Here is a 23,034-nt window from a genome sequence, read left to right on the forward strand (position 1 = left end):
GCTCTCTGCAGGTCATTCACTAGGTCCCCCCGTGTGGTTCTGGGATTTTTACTCACCGTTCTTGTGATCATTTTGACCCCACGGGGTGAGATCTTGCGTGGAGCCCCAGATCGAGGGAGATTATCAGTGGTCTTGTATGTCTTCCATTTCCTAATAATTGCTCCCACAGTTGATTTCTTCAAACCAAGCTGCTTACCTATTGCAGATTCAGTCTTCCCAGCCTGGTGCAGGTCTACAATTTTGTTTCTGGTGTCCTTTGACAGCTCTTTGGTCTTGGCCATAGTGGAGTTTGGAGTGTGACTGTTTGAGGTTGTGGACAGGTGTCTTTTATACTGATAACAAGTTCAAACAGGTGCCATTAATACAGGTAACGAGTGGAGGACAGAGGAGCCTCTTAAAGAAGAAGTTACAGGTCTGTGAGAGCCAGAAATCTTGCTTGTTTGTAGGTGACCAAATACTTATTTTCCACCATAATTTGCAAATAAATTCATAAAAAATCCTACAATGTGATTTTCTGGATTTTTTTTCCTCCATTTGTCTGTCATAGTTGACGTGTACCTATGATGAAAATTACAGGCCTCTCTCATCTTTTTAAGTGGGAGAACTTGCACAATTGGTGGCTGACTAAATAATTTTTTTCCCCACTGTATGTCATACTTCTGGTGAGCCAACACCATCATGGAAAACTACGTTTCGTCACCCACTGAAATTCCTGTGGTCCATGGGGTGACTCATCTTACTACCCATGCAATGCATCACCAGAACACTATGGCAGTAACTGGGCCTAGCCTACCTATCTGAGCAGTAATCACATAAGACTTGGCAAGGACTATACGATATGTCAACTGTTTGTTAAACACGCAGTAACTTTCCAAGAAAGAAGGTAAGATCATCAAGGTGGCAAAACCCCCTACTGTATATCTCTGGCCCAATACAAAAGATCTTGGCCCAGTAGAACATACAATCGAGCCCCAGAGTTACAAAGTATACTTAGCTAACAGCCTGTGGACACTGCCTTATTTGCTCGAATCCCAAAGCAATCCAGAGAGAGTGGTAGGCTAGAGGGGTAGAGGAAGGAGGATGGTCTATCCTGTGGGAATTGTTTGTTATGTTTCTTCACACACAGCGGCATTAAAGTAGTGGCCTGTACATTTAGAACCTTTGGTCAGTCTGTAAGCCCTGATCCCATGACCTACTCAAAGGAGGGCAGGAAAGACAGAGCGTGCACAGAGCATGTTACATTAGGTAGATAGAGAGCACAACCTTCTCTCCTATGGAAAGACTTTCAACTGTATGGATAAGTATGGATAATTCTATAGGCTAAATATCAGCTTTGGACATGTTCCAGGGCTCTACGCTGACCATTTTTACAAGGAACACGTGTGCACCTACGTTGAAAAATGTAGGCGCACACAAAGAAACTTAGGAGCACAATGCAAAATATTTTAGGTAATAACACTAGAATCCTTCATTTTTCTAGGCGCACTGGTGCTCCTATATACACATTCCAGGTCACACAGCAAAATATTTAAGCACATACAGTGGGGAGAACAAGTATTTGATACACTGCCGATTTTGCAGGTTTTCCTACTTACAAAGCATGTAGAGGTCTGTAATTTTTATCATAGGTACACTTCAACTGTGAGAGACGGAATCTATAACAAAAATCCAGAAAATCACATTGTATGATTTTTAAGTAATTAATTTGCATTTTATTGCATGACATAAGTATTTGATCACCTACCAACCAGTAAGAATTCCGGCTCTCACAGACCTGTTAGTTTTTCTTTAAGAAGCCCTCCTGTTCTCCACTCATTACCTGTATTAACTGCACCTGTTTGAACTCGTTACCTGTATAAAAGACACCTGTCCACACACTCAATCAAACAGACTCCAACCTCTCCACAATGGCCAAGACCAGAGAGCTGTGTAAGGACATCAGGGATACAATTGTAGACCTGCACAAGGCTGGGATGGGCTACAGGACAATAGGCAAGCAGCTTGGTGAGAAGGCAACAACTGTTGGCGCAATTATTAGAAAATGGAAGAAGTTCAAGATGACGGTCAATCACCCTCGGTCTGGGGCTCCATGCAAGATCTCACCTCGTGGGGCATCAATGATCATGAGGAAGGTGAGGGATCAGCCCAGAACTACACGGCAGGACCTGGTCAATGACCTGAAGAGAGCTGGGACCACAGTCTCAAAGAAAACCATTAGTAACACACTACGCCGTCATGGATTAAAATCCTGCAGCGCACGCAAGGTCCCCCTGCTCAAGCCAGCGCATGTCCAGGCCCGTCTGAAGTTTGCCAATGACCATCTGGATGATCCAGAGGAGGAATGGGAGAAGGTCATGTGGTCTGATGAGACAAAAATATAGCTTTTTGGTCTAAACTCTACTCGCCGTGTTTGGAGGAAGAAGAAGGATGAGTACAACCCCAAGAACACCATCCCAACCGTGAAGCATGGAGGTGGAAACATCATTCTTTGGGGATGCTTTACTGCAAAGGGGACAGGACGACTGCACCGTATTGAGGGGAGGATGGATGGGGCCATGTATCGCGAGATCTTGGCCAACAACCTCCTTCCCTCAGTAAGAGCATTGAAGATGGTTCGTGGCTGGGTCTTCCAGCATGACAACGACCCGAAACACACAGCCAGGGCAACTAAGGAGTGGCTCCGTAAGAAGCATCTCAAGGTCCTGGAGTGGCCTAGCCAGTCTCCAGACCTGAACCCAATAGAAAATCTTTGGAGGGAGCTGAAAGTCCGTATTGCCCAGTGACAGCCCCGAAACCTGAAGGATCTGGAGAAGGTCTGTATGGAGGAGTGGGCCAAAATCCCCGCTGCAGTGTGTGCAAACCTGGTCAAGACCTACAGGAAACGTATGATCTCTGTAATTGCAAACAAAGGTTTCTGTACCAAATATTAAGTTCTGCTTTTCTGATGTATCAAATACTTATGTCATGCAATAAAATGCAAATTAATTACTTAAAAATCATACAATGTGATTTTCTGGATTTTTGATTTTTTTTTTTGATTCCGTCTCTCACAGTTGAAGTGTACCTATGATAAAATGTACAGACCTCTACATGCTTTGTAAGTAGGAAAACCTGCAAAATCGGCAGTGTATCAAATACTTGTTCTCCCCACTGTATGCGAGTAAAATTGTCTCACTGTAGAGCCTTACTTAGCCTATAGGACAATATCATTGATATAGCCTGGGCCTATTCTGAATTATGTTAAAAGTAAAAGCATTACTATAGTATATTAGGCTATATTGTGTGGCGTTGGTGTTGTTTAAGGCAGGGCGATTCCATGCCAGCGTAGGCTGAAAATATTTTGGGTATCTTAGATTGTTCTGGCAATTCTTACACAGTAACTTCATTGGGAGGAAGGACGCTTGAGATTATTTTTATTTGTATGACAAACCATTTTTTTGAAAATCATGATGAAAGTGCCCATTTTAGACCTAGTATACAGTGGGGGGAAAAGGTATTTAGTCAGCCACCAATTGTGCAAGTTCTCCCACTTAAAAAGATGAGAGAGGCCTGTAATTTTCATCATAGGTACACGTCAACTATGACAGACAAATTGAGAAAAAAAATCCAGAAAATCACATTGTAGGATTTTTAATTTATTTATTTGCAAATGATGGTGGAAAATAAGTATTTGGTCACCTACAAACAAGCAAGATTTCTGGCTCTCACAGACCTGTAACTTCTTCTTTAAGAGGCTCCTCTGTCCTCCACTCGTTACCTGTATTAAATGGCACCTGTTTGAACTTGTTATCAGTATAAAAGACACCTGTCCACAACCTCAGTCACACACCAAACTCCACTATGGCCAAGACCAAAGAGCTGTCAAAGGACACCAGAAACAAAATTGTAGACCTGCACCAGGCTGGGAAGACTGAATCTGCAATAGGTAAGCAGCTTGGTTTGAAGAAATCAACTGTGGGAGCAATTATTAGGAAATGGAAGACATACAAGACCACTGATAATCTCCCTCGATCTGGGGCTCCACGCAAGATCTCACCCCGTGGGGTCAAAATGATCACAAGAACGGTGAGCAAAAATCCCAGAACCACACGGGGGGACCTAGTGAATGACCTGCAGAGAGCTGGGACCAAAGTAACAAAGCCTACCATCAGTAACACACTACGCCACCAGGGACTCAAATCCTGCAGTGCCAGACATGTCCCCCTGCTTAAGCCAGTACATGTCCAGGCCCGTCTGAAGTTTGCTAGAGTGCACTTGGATGATCCAGAAGAGGATTGGGAGAATGTCATATGGTCAGATGAAACCAAAATAGAACTTTTTGGTAAAAACTCAACTCGTCGTGTTTGGAGGAAAAAGAATGCTGAGTTGCATCCAAAGAACACCATACCTACTGTGAAGCATGGGGGTGGAAACATCATGCTTTGGGGCTGTTTTTCTGCAAAGGGACCAGGACGACTGATCCGTGTAAAGGAAAGAATAAATGGGGACATGTATCGTGAGATTTTGAGTGAAAACCTCCTTCCATCAGCAAGGGCATTGAAGATGAAACGTGGCTGGGTCTTTCAGCATGACAATGATCCCAAACACACCGCCCGGGCAACGAAGGAGTGGCTTCGTAAGAAGCATTTCAAGGTCCGGGAGTGGCCTAGCCAGTCTCCAGATCTCAACCCCATAGAAAATCTTTGGAGGGAGTTGAAAGTCCGTGTTGCCCAGCGACAGCCCCAAAACATCACTGCTCTAGAGGAGATCTGCATTGAGGAATGGGCCAAAATACCAGCAACAGTGTGTGAAAACCTTGTGAAGACTTACAGAAAACGTTTGACCTGTGTCATTGCCAACAAAGGGTATATAACAAAGTATTGAGAAACTTTTGTTATTGACCAAATACTTATTTTCCACCATAATATGCTAAAACATTCATTAAAAATCCTACAATGTGATTTTCTGGAGAAAAAAAATCTAATTTTGTCTGTCATAGTTGACGTGTACCTATGATGAAAATTACAGGCCTCTCTCATCTTTTTAAGTGGGAGAACATGCACAATTGGTGGCTGACTAAATACTTTTTTTCCCCACTGTACATTCCTCCTGTAGGATCTGTGGTACACGATACATACAACATCTTGGTGTCATTATACTCCTTATAGTGTTCTCAAATATGGACTAGCCTATGTCTAGATTCTGAAATACACACTTTCACATTTATTTATTCAACATTAAGAATATGTATATCTCACAAGTACCCTTTCTGATTTTGCTTAGTTTTAAACATACAGTGGAGAGAACAAGTATTTGATACACTGACGATTTTGCAGGTTTTCCTACTTACATACGTTTCCTGTAGGTCTTGACCAGGTTTGCACACACTGCAGCAGGGATTTTGGCCCACTCCTCCATACAGACCTTCTCCAGATCCTTCAGGTTTCGGGGCTGTCGCTGGGCAATACGGACTTTCAGCTCCCTCCAAAGATTTTCTATTGGGTTCAGGTCTGGAGACTGGCTAGGCCACTCCAGGACCTTGAGATGCTTCTTAGGGAGCCACTCCTTAGTTGCCCTGGCTGTGTGTTTCGGGTCGTTGTCATGCTGGAAGACTCAGCCACGACCCATCTTCAATGCTCTTACTGAGGGAAGGAGGTTGTTGGCCAAGATCTCGCGATACATGGCCCCATACATCCTCCCCTCAATATGGTGCAGTCGTCCTGTCCCCTTTGCAGAAAAGCATCCCCAAAGAATGATGTTTCCACCTCCATGCTTCGCTGTTGGGATGGTGTTCTTGGGGTTGTACTCATCCTTCTTCTTCCTCCAAACACGGCGAGTGGAGTTTAGACCAAAAAGCTCTTTTTGTCTCATCAGACCACATGACCTTCTCCCATTCCTCCTCTGGATCATCCAGATGGTCATTGGCAAACTTCAGACGGGCCTGGACATGCGCTGGCTTGAGCAGGGGGACCTTGCGAGCGCTGCAGGATTTTAATCTATGACGGCTATTTTAATCTGTGTGTTACTAATGGTTTTCTTTGAGACTGTGGTCCCAGCACTCTTCAGGTCATTGACCAGGTCCTGCCGTGTAGTTCTGGGCTGATCCCTCACCTTCCTCATGATCATTGATGCCCCATGAGGTGAGATCTTTCATGGAGCCCCAGACCGAGGGTGATTGACCGTCATCTTGAACTTCTTCCATTTTCTAATAATTGAGAGCCGGAATTCTTCCTGGTTGGTAGGTGATCAAATACTTATGTCATGCAATAAAATGCAAATTAATTACTTAAAAATCATACAATGTGATTTTCTGGATTTTTGTTTTAGATTCCATCTCTCGTAGTTGAAGTGTACCTATGATAAAAATTACAGACCTCTACATGCTTTGTAAGTAGGAAAACCTGCAAAATCGGCAGTGTATCAAATACTTGTTCTCCCCACTGTATTGTTTGTTACTATATACTCTTCAAACATCACATACTTTTATGATATGACCCATTTTATACATAGAAATTGACATGATAGGTAATTAACCGATCACAGCCCTCCTTTAGGGTTGCACATTCAGCAAATCACCAGCAGAGGGAGTTCCGTTTGAATCAATTTTCCCATTCACTGTGTTGGTGGTGCTCATAAAATGTCATACCTAGAGATATTAGATATACCTACAGTGCTTTCAGAAAGTATTCACACCCCTTGACTTTTTCCACTTTGTTGTTACAAAGTGGGATTCAATTACTTGTACAATTTTTGTAAACGATCTACACAAAATACTCTGTCAAAGTGGACAAAAAAATCTAACATTTGTAAAAATACAAATAAAACTAATATATCTTGATTAGATAAGTATTCAATTCATGTTAGAATCACCTGTGGCAGCGATTACAGCTGTGAGTCTTTCTGGGTAAGTCTCTAAGAGCTTTCCACACCTGACTTGTGCAACATTTGCCCATTCTTCTTTTTCAAAATTCTTCAATCTGTCAAATTGGTTGTTGATCATTGCTAGACAACCATTTTCAGGACTTGCCTTAGATTTTCAAGCAGATTTAAGTCAAAACTGTAACTTGGAAACAACTCCAGTGTAGCTTTGGCCTTGTGTTTTAGGTTTTTGTCCTGCTGAAAGGTGAATTCATCTCCAAGTGTCTGGTGGAAAGCAGACTGAACCAGGTGTTCCTGTGCTTAGCTCCATTCTGTTTCTTTTTTTATCCTGAAAAACTCCCCAGTCCTTAACGATTACAAGCATACACAACATGATGCAGCCACCACTATGCTTGAAAATATGGAGCGTGGTACTAACAAAAAAATACATTACAGACAAGACTTTACAATTTACATACATTTACAAACATTAACATGTAGTGTGCACGTGTGTGCATCTATCAGGTACACATACGTCAGTACATACACACAACAATAGGTCACATGGGGGGGAGAGGTGTTGCTTTATTTGTTTTGTTTTTTAAACCAGGTTTGCTGTTCACTTGCGCTAGCCTATATGAGATGGAAGGAGTTCCATTCAAATCATGGCTCTGTAAAATACTGTACATTTCCTTGAATTTGTTCTGGACCTGGGGACTGGTGGGGTAAGTGTGTTTGTCAGTGCTGTGAGTAAGTTGACTATGCAAACCATTTTGAATTTCCAACACATTAATGTTTCTTATAAAAACAAGAAGTGATGCAGTCAGTCTTTTCTCAACTCTTAGCCAAGAGAGACTAGCATGCATAGTATTGATATTAGCCCTCTGATTACAATCAGGAGCAAAGTGTGCCGCTCTGTTCTGGGCCAGCTGCAGCTTAACTAGGTCCTTCTTTGCAGCACTTGACCATATAACGGGACATTACTCAAGATAAGAAAATTCTAGAGCCTGCAGGACTTTAGTGCCTTGTTGTAAACAGGATGCATGTTTTGGAATATTTGTATGCTGTACAGGCTTCCTTCTTTTCACTCTGTCAATTAGGTTAATTACAATGTTGTTGATCCATCCTCAGTTTTCTCCTATCACAGCCATTAAACTCGTAACTGTTTTAAAGTCAACATTGCCCTCATGGTGAAATTCCTGAGAGGTTTCCTTCCTCTCTGGCAACTGAGTTAGGAAGGATGCCTGTATCTTTGTAGTGACTGGCCTTATTGATGCACCATCAAAAGTGTAATTAATAACTTTGCCATACTCAAAGGGATATTCCATGTCTGCTTTTTCTATTTTTACCCATCTACCTATAGGTGCCCTTCTTTGCGAGGCATTGGAAAACCTTCTTGGTATTTGTGGTTGAATCTGTGTTTGAAATTCACTGCTCAACTATGGGACCTTACAGATAATTGTATGTGTGGGGTACAGAGATGAGGTAGTCATTCAAACACTATTATTGCACACCGAGTGAGCCCATGCAACTTATGTGACTTGTTAAGCAAATTTTTACTCCTGAACTTATTTAGGCTTGCCATAACAACAGGGTTGAATACTTGACACAAGACATTTCAGCTTTTACTTTTTAGCAACATTTGCACTAATTTCTAAAAACATAATTCCACTTTGACATTATAGGGTATTGTGTGTAGGCCAGTGACAAAAAATAAAAATGTAATTAATTTTAAATTCATTCTGTAACTTGTGATGTCACGAGAGGCTACACAGCTTTCAGCGGGATTGCTCAAGTAGTGCAAGGAGACCAGGTTCAATCAAAACAAGGATTTTATTAAAGGTCTTGGGAAACTAACGAAAGTATAACACAATTCTGTTCTCTTGTGGCTCTTTAAGGGTTAACAGTTCAGGGATGTCTCTTCCACATCCAAAATCATAACTCTCACTCGCTCAAATAACTTTTCCCCAGTCTTACTGTATTCCACGTTGCAGCTAGTGGCCAACCCAGCAAAACGTCCTTCCAAATGTCCCACACGTATTTCCACCGGTGCATATATCCAAAGGTGAGTATTTCCCCAAAGGTAAGTATCTCCAAATCCTTATATTCCTCCTGGAAGTGGACGTGCAGCACTCTTGTCCTCCAGAGAGCCCAGGTTGGAGACTGTGTCTCTTCCCTTCCCAAACCTTCAGCTCATCAGCTCCTCATTTGTTTCAGCTGCGTGGGAAGATTGGCCATAGAGGGGTGGAGTTCCCGACCATACCAGCAGATGGAGCCATAGCTGTCTGGGTTTGCAGCCACCTCAGGGGGATGTAACGTCCCTCCAGGACACAGCCTCTCGTGACATCACAAACTCAACAAAATGTGCAACAAGTCAAAGGGTGTGAATACTTTCTGAAGTCACCGTAATTAACAGCGAGCCCATTCTGGAAAATGTATGTACTTGTAGAGTATATTATTCCAAACAATAGCCTATGTCTTCAAATGAACAAAATCAAAAAGGGTGCTTTTAAGATATTAATATGTTTAATGTTAAATACATGTTTTTTTCAGAATCAAGGCATACTCCATATTTTACAGTACACTATAAGGAGTATAATGACACCAAGATGTCTGTACGATTCACATGTACGGTTCAAAGATCATAGGGTCTTACTGGAGGCGTATAGGTATAAAAAGGGCCATGATTTTCAAAAACATTGTTTGTGATTCAAATGTAAAAAGCATGTCACACATCCTGTGATGTGGTCCTCTGTAGCTCAATTGGTAGAGCATGGTGCTTGTAACGCCAGGGTAGTGGGTTCGATCCCCGGGACCACCCATACGTAAAAATGTATGCACACATGACTGTAAGTCGCTTTGGATAAAAGTGTCTGCTAAATGGCATATTATATTATATTATATATTATATATTATCCTTTCTCCCAATTAAGTTTGTATGTGAGAACAATCTGAGATACCCAAAATATTTTCAGACTACGCTGGCATGGAATCACCTGGCATACGTTTACTTCATTAAATCACAGAGCAGGCAAGGGCCAATATATAGGCCCTTGCCAAGGTTTAGGCCTTCATTTTTGACACTTGTTTGTTAGCCTAGCCTAAATGTCCATACACAATAGCCTACCTTTTTTTCTTGTAAAAATGAAGCTAATGAGAGCAAGGCAGAAGCCCTAATTTGCCCTGAGTTCTACTGTGGTCCACACAACAATATGGCTGGTGGTGTAGGCCTAATGTAGGCTAGGCCTATTGCTTGAGCTGTCAGCGAACTGCTGTGCCCAGGTTTACATTCCCTAAAACATAGTGGCTCATGTTAAAACCCACAGTTGAACACCCCTGCTCTCCCCCTTTACCAAACCTTTAGGACTAAGCTGTTTCCTTACGGACGTCACTCTACTCTAGTCTAGACGTATGCATGTCCAGAGAAACAACAGTCTTATTTACCAGCGCAGCAATTAGTTCTGCATTATAAGAATACATAAATTATGCTGCTACAGGAAGAACCAATGACTACGTTGGAACTATAAATGTGTGCGCCATTGGCAAGGGGATATCATATCACTCCAACTGGGGCTATTGCCTGGAGTACAGAGGGATGGTTGAGGACATTAGGAGTGCAATTGTTCTGATGATGACCCCAGAGTCAAATCTCTCGCGTCATAGAAGCAAGAGTCAGGGCCTGACTGGAATGCGTCGGCCAGCAGAGTCGATAAAGGGCTCTTTCACTGGACAGGCACCCCACTTTTGACCTTGTGCATGGCTGTGCGTAGAGCCCTGCACAGGCATGAATTTAAACCCTGAGCCCTACCCATGCCAGCAACCATCAAGCCCTACCCTACCCAGGTCCGACTGCTTCTGCCAAATTTAAAGGCACCCCACACTTGACCTTGTGCTTGGCTGTGCGTAGAGCTGTGCGTAGAGTTTGAACAGTGCAGAAGAGAACTTCCCAACTGTTTTTTTCTCTCTCGTCAGGACAGGAAAGAAAGAGACGCTGCTCAGGTGTTTATTTTACACCTGCTACGTTAGGTTAATAGTCTGCCTGTGTGAGTATCCATAGCAATGGCTCCGCCTTGGGCTGCTCAAAGACGAGACGCGAGAGAAGTTGTCACTCTAAACTCCGGAACATTATTATTTTCTGTGAAATAATCCGTCCTGTCGACAAATGACAATGTTCTGATCGTATATTTGACGAGGTTGAAGCACTTCTGACACCATGTTATGATCTTAGTAATATATGACTGTAGGCTGCTTGAAAATCTAAGGCAAGACCTGAAAATGGTTGTCTAGCAATGATCAACAACCAATTTGATATAGATTGAAGAATTTTGAAAAGAATAATGGGCAAATGTTGCACAAGCCAGGTGTGGAAAGCTCTTCGAGACTTACCCAGAAAGACTCACAGCTGTAATCGCCGCCACAGGTGATTCTAACATGTATTGAATACTTATCTAATCTAGATATTACTTTTATTTGTATTTTTACAAGTGTTCGATTTTTTAATCCACTTTGACATTAGAGTATTTTGTGTAGATCGTTGACAATTTTGTTTTACAATTACATTCATTTTAATCCCACTTTGTAACAACAAAATGTGGAAAAAGTCAAGGGGTGTGAATCCTTTCTGAAAGCACTGTAGGTGTATCTAATATCTCTAGTTATGACACATTTTATGAGCACCACCAACACAGTCAATGGGAAAATTGAGCATGAGCAAATGGCTCAGCTTCAAAATGTTTGTGATCAATTTAGTGACACCCGAAAAACAGGCCCTAACCCGATGTATAGTGTCGGGCCCGTCGGGCTCGGGCCAGGTAGCAGAGCTCTAGCTGTAAGTGCTGATGGAAGCGTCGCCTGCCAGCTATCTGCTGTGTGATGCGGTGTTGCTTCTTCCATGCAGATGAGTTTCAGTCACAGAAGCACACTTAAAAGAAACTACCCAAGATCTCCACCCAATAAGTCCCCTACATTGTCCTCTACATATACCACCAAAAGGTCTGAAGGGGTGGGGGCTAGCTAATGTGTATGGAGCTAATGTGTATGGAAAAGTGATTGTTCTGTATAGCCTGCAAGCGTATCCATGTTCAGGCTACTGTGAAATGCTGGCTGTCAAGCAAGCACCTACCTAGCTCTCAAAAACCCTTCTTATCTGTAGAGTTTTCAGCGGTTAGCGTAGCCCACGGTTGGCTCCGTGTGAACTACAATTCCAACGCTGTGTATTAACGTTTAGAAATGTAAATAATAATCTCTTGCGAAACGGTTTTCCAAGCATATGCTGATATGCCCCTTATCTTTTATACCTGCAAGAAATAATCTTTCTAATAAGAAAGATACACTTATTGTAACTAGCATTTTTGCACAGATCCATAAACTGTGTGTGTCCCCAGTTGACGAACTACACTTCCTACCCAGTTATGCTTACAAACAGGTATTCGGCGCATGCTAGATAGCTATGTCTTCTGTAAACAAGCACAGTAACGTGGCGATATGGCCATGTGGGAACACAAAGCCTAACCCTCAAAGCCTAACCCTATAAAAGGTATGTAGTAATTTAACCTCCCAGGATTGTAATTTAACCTACCAAAACGAGCGTCGTGACTCTTAACAAAACTCCCCCAGCTTCTATGAACGGGTTAGCTCCTACCTAAGCAGGTACTTAGCTAAAGTTGGCAACCTGGCTAGCTAACTAAGAATTTAACTACACTACAATGTAACATTGGAGTTAAATCTTTAGGTTAGTGCCAGGTTAGTACTAGCTATCTTTGCTAAACAATTGGTTGATGGTTAGTTAACTAGCGCTGCTACTTTAACAAGTTAACTAGCAAGCCAACATAAGTTGTTGTTTCTGGTCACTATGCTAGGGTGCTAGCTAGCTAATGTAAATAACAGCTCGCTAGCTCATCATGCTAGCGTTTTAAAGTTAGTTGACGAGTTTGCAAGGCAAATTAAACCATACTGTTCGCTATAATTGTCAACACATTACATCATGTGTATAATATATTTCTATACAGCTTGGCCAGTTTTAGATAACGTTAACTTACTGAAAGCTATGCCAATGATGGCTAGCTAACCCCACAACTTCACTAGTCGAGTCAAAGCGTTAACGTTAGCTTGTTGAAGATGATTAACGTTAATTCGTATAGCTGTCTTATCAAAATACATACCAGCTCATTTTGTCTGACTTTCTGATCCAGTTTCAATGGGCAGCTTTTCTCTCTTCAAAAAACCTCATCCCCTTTCACAGAAAATACTAGTTAGCTAGATAAAGTAACCAGGAAGTGGCTACATTAGTAGTTGGGGGGGTTTAAACTACGGAGAGCAGAACGGCCTGAGAGGGAGATTTTACATTTTAGTCATTTTAGCAGACGCCTTTATCCAGAGCGACTTACAGTTAGTGAGTGCATACATTTTTCATACTGCCCCCCCCGTGGGAATCGAACCCACAACACTGGCGTTGCAAGCGCCATGCTCTACCAACTGAGTTACAGGAGATGAAGTAGAGAGCCATATTTATGTGGGCTTGTCTGTTCAGCAATGTCATTTTGAAATGTTTGAAATTTTATATTATAGCTTAGAAAATTATGTTGCTGACAGGTAAGCTCAAATCAAGGAAAGATCAGAAATAAAAGGGATCCTGGACCTTCAGGATTTCATGCTGATCTATCTTGATTTCAGCCCAGAGGTGGAAGCATGGATATAATATGGATGGAGTATGATGCCATGCCAGTAAGTGTGCAGGCAAATCGCATTTTCCAAAGTTCTTTAAATGCTGTGTGTCTAACATAATGGTCTTTCATCACATAATACACCTGTTGATACGCATATAACATAATGTTTGAGGACTATTCCTCTAACAAATAAAATAGTCCGGGTAGCCATGATTAGCTGTTCGGGAGTCTTATGGCTTGGGGGTAGAAGATGTTAAGAAGCCTTTTGGACCCCTCGTTGATTATCCCTTACATACTTATATACAGTGCCTTCGGAAAGTATTCAGACGCCTTGACTTTTTCCACATTTTGTTACGTTACAGCCTTATTCTAAAATTGATTAAATAAATAAAAATCCTCAGCAATCTACACACAATACCCCATAATGACAAAGGGAAAACAGGTTTTTATTAATTTTTGCAAATTTTAAAAAACTGAACTACCTTATTTACATAAGTATTCAGACCCTTTGTTATGAGACTCGACATTGAGCTCAGGTGCATCCTGTTTCCATTGATCATCCTTGAGATGTTTCTACAAATTGATTGGAGTCCACCTGTGGTAAATTCAATTGATTGTACATGATTTGGAAAGGCACACACCTGTCTATATAAGGTCCCACAGTTGACAGTGCATGTCAGAGCAAAAACCAACCCATGATGTCGAAGGAATTGACCGTAGAGCTCCGAGACAGGATTGTGTCGAGGCACAGATCTGGGGAAGGGTACCAAAACATTTCTGCAGCATTGAAGGTCCCCAAGAACACAGTGGCCTCCATCATTCTTAAATGGAAGAAGTTTGGAACCACTGCCCGGCCAAACTGAGCAATCGGGGGAGAAGGTCCTTAATCAGGGAGGTGACCAAGAAGCTGATGGTCACTCTGACAGAGCTCCAGAGTTCCTCTGTGGAGATGGGAGAACCTTCCAGAAGGACAACCATCTCTGCAGCACTCCACCAATCAGGCCTTTATGGTAGAGTGGCCACTCCTCAGTAAAAGGCACATGACAGCCTGCTTGGAGTTTGCCAAAAGGCACCTAATGGACTCTCAGACCATAAGAAACAAGATTCTCTGGTCTGATGAAACAAAGATTGAACTCTTTGGCCTGAATGCCAAGCGTCACGTCTGGAGGAAACCTGGCACCATCCCTACGGTGAAGCATGGTGGTGGCAGCATCATGCTGTGGGGATGTTTTTCAGCGGCAGGGACTGGGAGACAAGTCAGGATCGAGGGAAAGATGAACAGAGCAAAGTACAGAGAGATCCTTGATGAAAACCTGCTCCAGAGCGCTTAGGACCTCAGACTGGGGCGAAGCAAACAGCCAAGACAATGCAGGAGTGGCTTCGGGACAAGTTTCTGAATGTCCTTGAGTGGCCCAGCCAGAGCCAGGACTTGAACCTGATAGAACATCTCTGGAGAGACTTGAAAATAGCTGTGCAGCGACGCTCCCCATCCAACCTGACAGAGCTTGAGAGGATCTGCAGAGAAGAATGGGAGATACTCCCCAAATACAGGTGTGCCAAGCTTATAGCATCATACCCAAGAAGACTTGACTGTCACGACTTCCTCCGAAGCTGCCTCCTCTCCTTGTTCGGGCAGGCTTCGGCGTTCGTCGTCATCGGCCTTCTAGCCACTGCCGCTCCTCATCTCATCATTCCATTGGTTTTGTCTTGTTTATTACACACACCTGGTTCATATCCCCTCATCAGTACCTGTATAAGTGTTCCCTCTGCCCCCTCTCCTTCTATTTTGTATCGCCAGGTTATTTTCCCTGTGTGCCTTGTTGGGGGTGGGGTGGGGGGGGGGATTGCACGATAAACCTCCGGGTAGACGCTGTGCCTCCCAGGAGTCATGTGTATCTCCTGTCGCAAGATGAAATGGAGGCTATGGAGACATACGTCTCCGAGTCCCTGCGCCAGGGGTTCATACGTCACTCCACTTCGCCCACCTCCTCAAGTTTATTTTTGTGAAGAAGAAAGACGGAGGTCTGCACCCTTGCATTGATTACCGAGCACTGAACAAGGGGACAATACGTTATAGTTATCCTCTACCCCTCATTCCATCTGTGATCGAGTCAATGCATTGGGCGGACTTCTTCACAAAATTAGATCTCCGGAGTGCGTACAACCTGGTGCGTGTCCGAGAGGGGGACGAGTGGAAGACAGCATTCAGCACAACCATGGGGCATTATGAATACCTGGTGATGCCTTACAGTTTGATGAATGCTCCATCCGTCTTCCAGTCCTTTGTGAATGAGGTGTTTCATGACATGCTTGGTCGCGGTGTAGTGGTCTACATCGATGACATTCTGGTGTATTCCGCTATGCGCGCCGAGCATGTGTCCCTGGTTCGCAAAGTGCTGGCCCAACTGTTGGAACATAACCTTTATGCCAAGGCAGAAAAGTGTCTGGAGATGGAGGGAGATTGCATTTCAGCCGTGCGTAATTGGCCGACTCCAACCAGAGTTAAGGAGGTGCAGCGCTATATTGGCTTTGCCAACTACTATCGGAGGTTTATCCGGGGCTTTGGCAAGGTCGCAGCTCCCATCACATCTCTGTTGAAGGGTGGGCCGTCCCAGCTCCGCTGGTCTGCTGAGGCTGACAGGGCCTTAAGTAACCTGAGGGTTCTGTTCACCTCAGCCCCGGTACTGGCCCATCCCGATCCATCACTACCGTTCATAGTGGAGGTGGATGCGTCCGAGGTAGGGATAGGCGCTGTCCTATCTCAACGCTTGGGCACGCCACCCAAGCTCCGCCCCTGTGCCTTCTTCTCCAAGAAGCTCAGCTTGACGGAGCAGAACTACGACGTTGGTGATCAGGACTTGTTGGGTGTTGTCCGAGCCCTGACCGTGTGGAGGCACTGGCTCGAGGGGGCAAAACACCCTTTCCTCATCTGGACGGACACTGTAACCTGGAGTACATCCGGGCCCTATTCTTCACCCGGTTTGATTTTACACTATCTTACATCCCGGGTATGAAGAACGTGAAGGCAGACGCACTGTCACGGCTGTACGACACAGAGGAGAGGCCCATACACAACACCCCCATACTCCTGGCTTCCCGCATTGTGGCGCCGGTAGTATGGGCGATGGACGCGGCATAGAGCGGGCATTACGCACAGAGCCATCTCCACCTCAGTGTCCAGCTGGGCTGCAGTACGTGCCTTTTCTTGTCCGTGACCGTCTGATATTTTGAGCACACATGTCTCCCTCCTCTGGTCACCCAGGTATCGGTCGTACAGTGCGCTGCCTGACCGGTAAGTACTGGTGGCCTACCTTGGCTAAGGACGTGAGGGTGTATGTCTCCTCCTGCTCGGTGTCCGCCCAGAGTAAGGCACCTAGGCACCTCCCAGCGGGTAAGTTACAGACCTTACCAGTTCCACAACGGCCATGGTCCCACTTGTGTATTGACTTCCTTACTGATCTTCCCCTCTCTCAAGGTAACACCACCATCCTGGTCATTGTGGACCGCATTTCCAAAGCCTGCTGCCTCCTTCCTCTGCCCGGTCTCCCCACGGCCCTGCAGACTGTGGAGGCCCTGTTTACACACTTCTTCCGGCACTACGGGGTGCCAGAGGACATAGTGTCTGACCGGGGTCTCCAGTTCACATCCAGGGTCTGGAAGGCGTTCATGGAACGTCTGGGGGTCTCGGTCAGCCTGACATCTGGTTTTCACCCGAGTCTAATGGGCAGGTGGAATGGGTGAATCAGGATGTGGGTAGGTTCCTGTGGTCCTACTGCCAGGACCGGCGGGGGGAGTGGTCGGTGTTCTTGCCATGGGCCGAATATGCCCAGAACTCTCTCCGCCACTCCTCCACTAACCTAACGCCATTTCAATGTGTTTTAGGTTATCAGCCGGTTCTGGCACCGTGGCATCAGAGCCAGACCGAGGCTCTTGCGGTGGATGACTGGTTTCGGCGGGCGGAGGAGACATGGAACGCTGCTCACGTCAACCTCCAATGCGCCGTGCGTGGCCAGAAGGCCAATGCTGACCTCCACCGCAGTGAGGCCCCGGTCTTTGTGCAGGGTGATCGGGTCGGCTCTTGACCCGGAATCTGCCCCTCTGCCTGCCCTGCCGGAAGCTGAGGCCGCCGTTTGTGGGGCCGTTCAAAGTCCTGAGGAGAATAAACAAGGTTTCCTATAGGTTACTACTCCCTCCAGATTACCGTATTAACCCCTCGTTTCATGTGTCTCTCCCCAGACCGGTGGTGGCTGGTCCGCTCCAGAAGTCTGAGGTGTGGGAGGTCCCTCCGCCCCCTCTGGACATCGAGGGGGCCCCGGCGTACTCCGTCCTTTCCATCCTGGATTCGAGGCTTCGGGTGGGGGGCCTTCAGTACCGTGTGGATTGGGAGGGGTACAGTCCGGAGGAATGGTGCTGGGTCCCGGTGAGGGATATCCTCAATCCCTTCCTGTTGTGGGATTTCCACCGTCGCCATCCGGCTCGCCCTGCTCCGCATCCTCCTGGCCATCCCCGAGGCCGGTGTCGGCACGCTGCTAGAGCTGCGCGTCATGGGGGAGGGGGTACTGTCATGACTTCCTCCGAAGCTGCCTCCTCTCCTTGTTCATGCAGGCTTCGGAGAACACATAGAGTCCCGAGTTGATTATCCCTTTTATACCATGGCTATAATTTAACACATTTCCCACTAGAAATGTCAGTAAAAAATGGTTCAACATCCACTGAAGTAGCTAGCAAGTTACTAGATAGCTACAGTAGTTGCCATGGTAACCAAACTAATAAGCTTGCTAGTTTAGCTAACCAAACCATTATGAAAATCGAATTCAACAATGCCAATAATGTTTTCAGTTCGACTTTTGCTTTCAAAAGCAGCTCAAACATAGAACATTATGCATATATACAGTTCATTATTTAAGCAATAAGGCCCGAGGGGGTGTGATATATGGCCAATATACCATGGCTAAAGGCTGTTCTTAACACGACACAACGCGGAGTGCCTGGATACAGCCCTTAGCCGTGGTATATTGCCCATATACCACAAACCCCAGAGGTGCCTTATTAAGTGTTAGTGCCAGAGAAGAATGTTTGGAGGATATATTGGCACAACCGTGCCAATATATCCTCCAAACACCGGCTTTGAGGGGCTTATCACTTAATAAGGCACCTCTGGGGTTTGTGGTATATGGCCAATATACCACGGCTAAGGGTACGCCTTTCCTACGTATGCCTTTGCAACGCACTTCTCAGTAGTTGGTATTCAGACTTACCTTGTGCAGGTGCATAACGGGATTTGCATGTGTGGTTCCCTTGTGCCCGCTGAATACATTTAATTCAACCGCTGAAAACCCTCCCATTTGCTGGTCAACAGATTTTCCTGTGGAATTTTCATTCAATAGGGTTTTCAGTACATTTATCTAAAGCCATCCCTGTAAATTTGGTGTACCTTTTAATTTGAATTTTCTCTACAGACTCGCTCGAATTTATGGAGAGAACGGTTCAGATTATTAGGGATCAATTACAGAAAGCATGTAAATACACACATATTCGTCTCCTTTTCAGCACCAATTAGTAGATTTAAAAATACTCTGATCTTGTATATTATTTAGGGTTAGGAAAGTATTTATGCAAAATTAAAAAAAAACTGGTTTAGAGAGCCTTTACGCATTAAATATAATGGTGAATAAAAAATGCAGTTGTTTGATTCATCCTGAAAGTTGCCATATTCAATTGTTCAATACATGAAATATTGGAAGGTGAGAAAAGTGTACAATAGGGTTTGAACAGTAGTCCTATAAATCTACCCTAATAATTCTCACTAATCATGGAACTGTGATGACAACGCTCCAGTCGTGGTGAACCGTGCGCCAGGCTCCAGTGTTTAATTAAGTGATAATGCCGGAGAAGCCGGTGTTGTTAGGCAAACCGTGCCAATATATCCTCCAAACACCAGCTTCAAGGGCATTATCACTTTTATACAACGGGTTACCAACATATTCAAATAATAATTGACATATTTTCATTAAGAATGTTATTTTGTTGAATTTATTCATACTATTTCATCCTTCCACAAGATATAGACCCGACACAAATCTAGGGTTGCTACCCAAAGTGGCTGGTCGTTTGTTCTATCGGTTCGGTTGCCAGAGACGCGACCAGTAGTTCAGTCTTTTTGTTCTGTATCTATAGACGCGACCCAGTCATTCGTTCTAAATGTTCCATTGCCATACTGGCTGGCAACGTTCTTATCCCTTGCTTGCTAGCTAGCCAACTACTGCTAACTTACAGTCACGACAAACAGTGCAGCCAGATTAACAACAGTAGCTGCATTTGCATTTGTTTAAGCTGTTTTCTAGTGACATTTATTTGGATACATCCATAACAATGAGTGATTTCGCCTGGCATAGAACATGTGCTCACTTGTCAGGACACCGTTGTACAGAGGAGCTAGTCAACAACACAGCTAACACAATCACTTCAAACTGAAGCTGGAAAGACTGCAAACTAGCTGCACTTTGTTTTGTTTGACCTTTCTTCAATTTACAATTCTTTGTATATATCCATAAAAATGATGCCAGCTGATTCATGATTTGGACTGGCTGAGAAACGCTGCCTGCCTGCCTGTCTGTCTCGTCCCAACTCCCGACATGTTCATTACTATGTGACAGTTGGAGATCGAATTTGAATATTGAAACAATGTTGCAAATGTCGGAGAGACAGACCACTAGGTTTATACAAATCTCCGCTGTTGAAAACTAAATGTTAGTCTAAAAGAAATGTAAGATAATGTCTAGATGTTTTTATAGTGGAGATGAAGTTCATAAATTGCCTGGCTGGGCTGATGAGACAGTGGATTGCTCAGTCAGATGGAACAGAGTAAATAGGCATTTTAAAGTCATAGATTTAGATGGTGGTAACTTGTGGAATAGACACCGGCTGGAATGCAGTTTTAACCAATCAGCATTCAGGATTAGACCCACACCTTGTATGATTGCTGTTATAAACTGGTTACCAACGTAATTAGAGCAGTAAAAATACATGTTTTGTCATACCAGTGGTGTACCAATCAGCATTCAGGGCTCGAACCACCCAGTTTATGAAGGGAAATAATGCACGCTCTAGAATGCAGTATTCAACAATGCCATGGTATAAATATATATATATATAATAGTGCAAATGGTACACACACACAGTTTCATTTTCTTTATTCAAGTACTAGACATAGAAATAACAAAAACAATTGCATTACAACAAACTGAAGTGCCAAGTTAACAATGATGGGAGTACATCTCCCCACCACAAAAGGATAATACATTTCATTACAATATTCAGAATTTATATTAGGACCTTATTATAAGGTAATAGAAAAACATGAAGTAAGACAATCCACAACATTTTCAACAAGACCTTTTGTTTTCTTTTTTTTTTGTAAAGAATCCCAGTGTGTTTTCCAAAATGTCCAAATTTGTAGTCCCGCAGTTTGTCCCATTTTACTTATGTTTAATGTTTTTATTGTAATCATTATTTTCATGCATAATAAAATAATTGAGCACCACCTTTAGAACCTTAAGGTGGCTCTAAACATGGTTAGAACGTTTTCGTGCACATGCAAACAAGAAGATATAATGAAAAGCAAACACAGGAGACAACAAAGAAACATTTCCCAAAAACATTTCAGTGCCATCTACCGAAGGTTAACCTACTCTAGTATGGACCACATGTCTGGTACCATCCTCAAAATAAACGTTTAGGATAGCAATCTATGATAATTTTAAATTTTTTGAATTTTTTGGTTATTAAGATGAGATGTGCTGCCAGTCATTTATCCTGGTACAAAAGTGGTCATGGAGGTTTTGTGTGGAATGTTTACTTTCAGTCTTTTATGACCTTGCACAAAGGCAGCTTTACAGGGAGTAAATGAATGAGTAAACACAGACATCAGCACAGGGCCGCCTTGAGCTGGAAGCTAACTGAGGTCACATTTACATTTTGTTACCTTTGTGGAGTTCTCATCGCATATTGTTCCTAATCACCCAACCTTGCATCCGAATTTGGCCCAAACATGGCTGTTAAGGTTGGCTTGAGTCCAAGACTGAGCAGAGAACTATCAGGATGATGAGGAGAAGATATGAAGGGAGCTCTCTTATTTAAATATCTTACACACTTAACGTATCCTCTAAAATCATACCAGTTCAAGACAAATACAAAAACAAAACGGAAAACAGTCTTGAAAGTTCTCTGTTCAGATCATATGGGACAAACAAAGCACTATTGAATCATGATTCATGAGGACAGTTTTTGCTTTCAGACCTTTTGACAGTGGTTTTATATTTAACAGTAATGTGAAATAAAAATGTACAATTGTTATACTTAATATAGACCATGCTTTTACACTGCAATTTGCATTAGTCAGAAATATGACAGATGACAACATCCAGTTGTAATTACATGTCTTTGGGTGACAGATGGAAATATGTTAGCGTATTCTCCTCTATTCCGAGCACAACTTCCACTCTTCTCACTGAGAGCTAGATAAACACAGTATTCTTTAAAACCAAACCTCATTCACCATAAACGTAACATTTGAACCCTCACATACGAGCATCAAATCCACAGGGCTGCCATATGATCTCTGAGAACTGTCTTTGTTATTCTACTCTTACTGCAAGGCCTTGTTGCTGAACTATGTTGGCTGAATGAAAAGGTACAGAATAAGTCAGAGGATATGTTGCTCATCATCCATGTGCCCTTAAAAAAGTAATCATTCTAAACCAGAAGAGGCTGAAACAATATCCCAAACCAGCAAATAATGTCTACACCAAATCCTTAGAGACATTTCTTGTTCCACTGAACAAACATATAAAAGGAACATGTAAAATGTTGGTCCCATGTTTCATAAGCTGAAATAAAAGATCCCAGAAATGTTCCATACACACAAAAAGCTTATTCCTCTCCACTTTTGTGCACACATTTGTTTACATCCCTGTTCCTGAGCATTTCTCCTTTGCCAAGATAACCCATCCACCTGACAGGTGTGGCATAGCAAGAAGCTGATTGAACAACATGATCATTACACAGGTGCACCTTGTGCTGCGGACAATAAAAGGCCACTCTAAAATGTGCAGTTTTGTCACACAACACAATGCCACAGATTTCTCAAGTTTTGTGGGAGCGTGCAATTGGTGTGCTGACTGCAGGAATGTCCACTAGAGCTGTTGCCAGAGCATTGAATGTTCATTTCTCTACCATAAGCCACCTCCAACGTCGTTTTAGAGAATTTGGCAGTACGTCCAACCGGCCTCGCAACCGCAGACCAAGTGTAACCACGCCAGCCCAGGACCTCCACATCCAGCTTCTTCACCTGCGGGATCATCTGAAACCAGCCCCCGGACAGCTGATGAAACAGAGGAGTATTTATTTCTGTAATAAAGCCCTTTTGTTGGGAAAACTCCTTCTCATTGGCTGGACCACCCATGGCTGCGCCCCTCCCCAGTCATGTGAAATCCATAGATTAGGGCCTAATTTATTTATTTCAATTGGCTGA

The 23,034-nt window shown here is 43.6% G+C and overlaps 1 protein-coding gene across 2 annotated transcripts in view; it reads right to left on the reverse strand.

Moving 5' to 3' along the window:
- The window catches only part of LOC121584825 (bridging integrator 3), a 52,363-nt gene extending 39,216 nt beyond the window's left edge, over positions 1-13,147 (reverse strand). For both annotated transcript variants that reach the window (XM_045225701.1, XM_041900967.2), the window contains exon 1: positions 12,999-13,147. In XM_045225701.1, coding sequence (XP_045081636.1) covers positions 12,999-13,006 — 8 coding nt within the window. In that variant the 5' untranslated portion in view covers positions 13,007-13,147. The remainder of the gene's footprint in view (positions 1-12,998) is intronic.
- Between the last annotated feature and the right edge of the window lie 9,887 nt (positions 13,148-23,034).

This window comes from Coregonus clupeaformis, chromosome 16 (genome assembly GCF_020615455.1).
Source record: "Coregonus clupeaformis isolate EN_2021a chromosome 16, ASM2061545v1, whole genome shotgun sequence".
Lineage (NCBI taxonomy): Eukaryota > Metazoa > Chordata > Actinopteri > Salmoniformes > Salmonidae > Coregonus > Coregonus clupeaformis.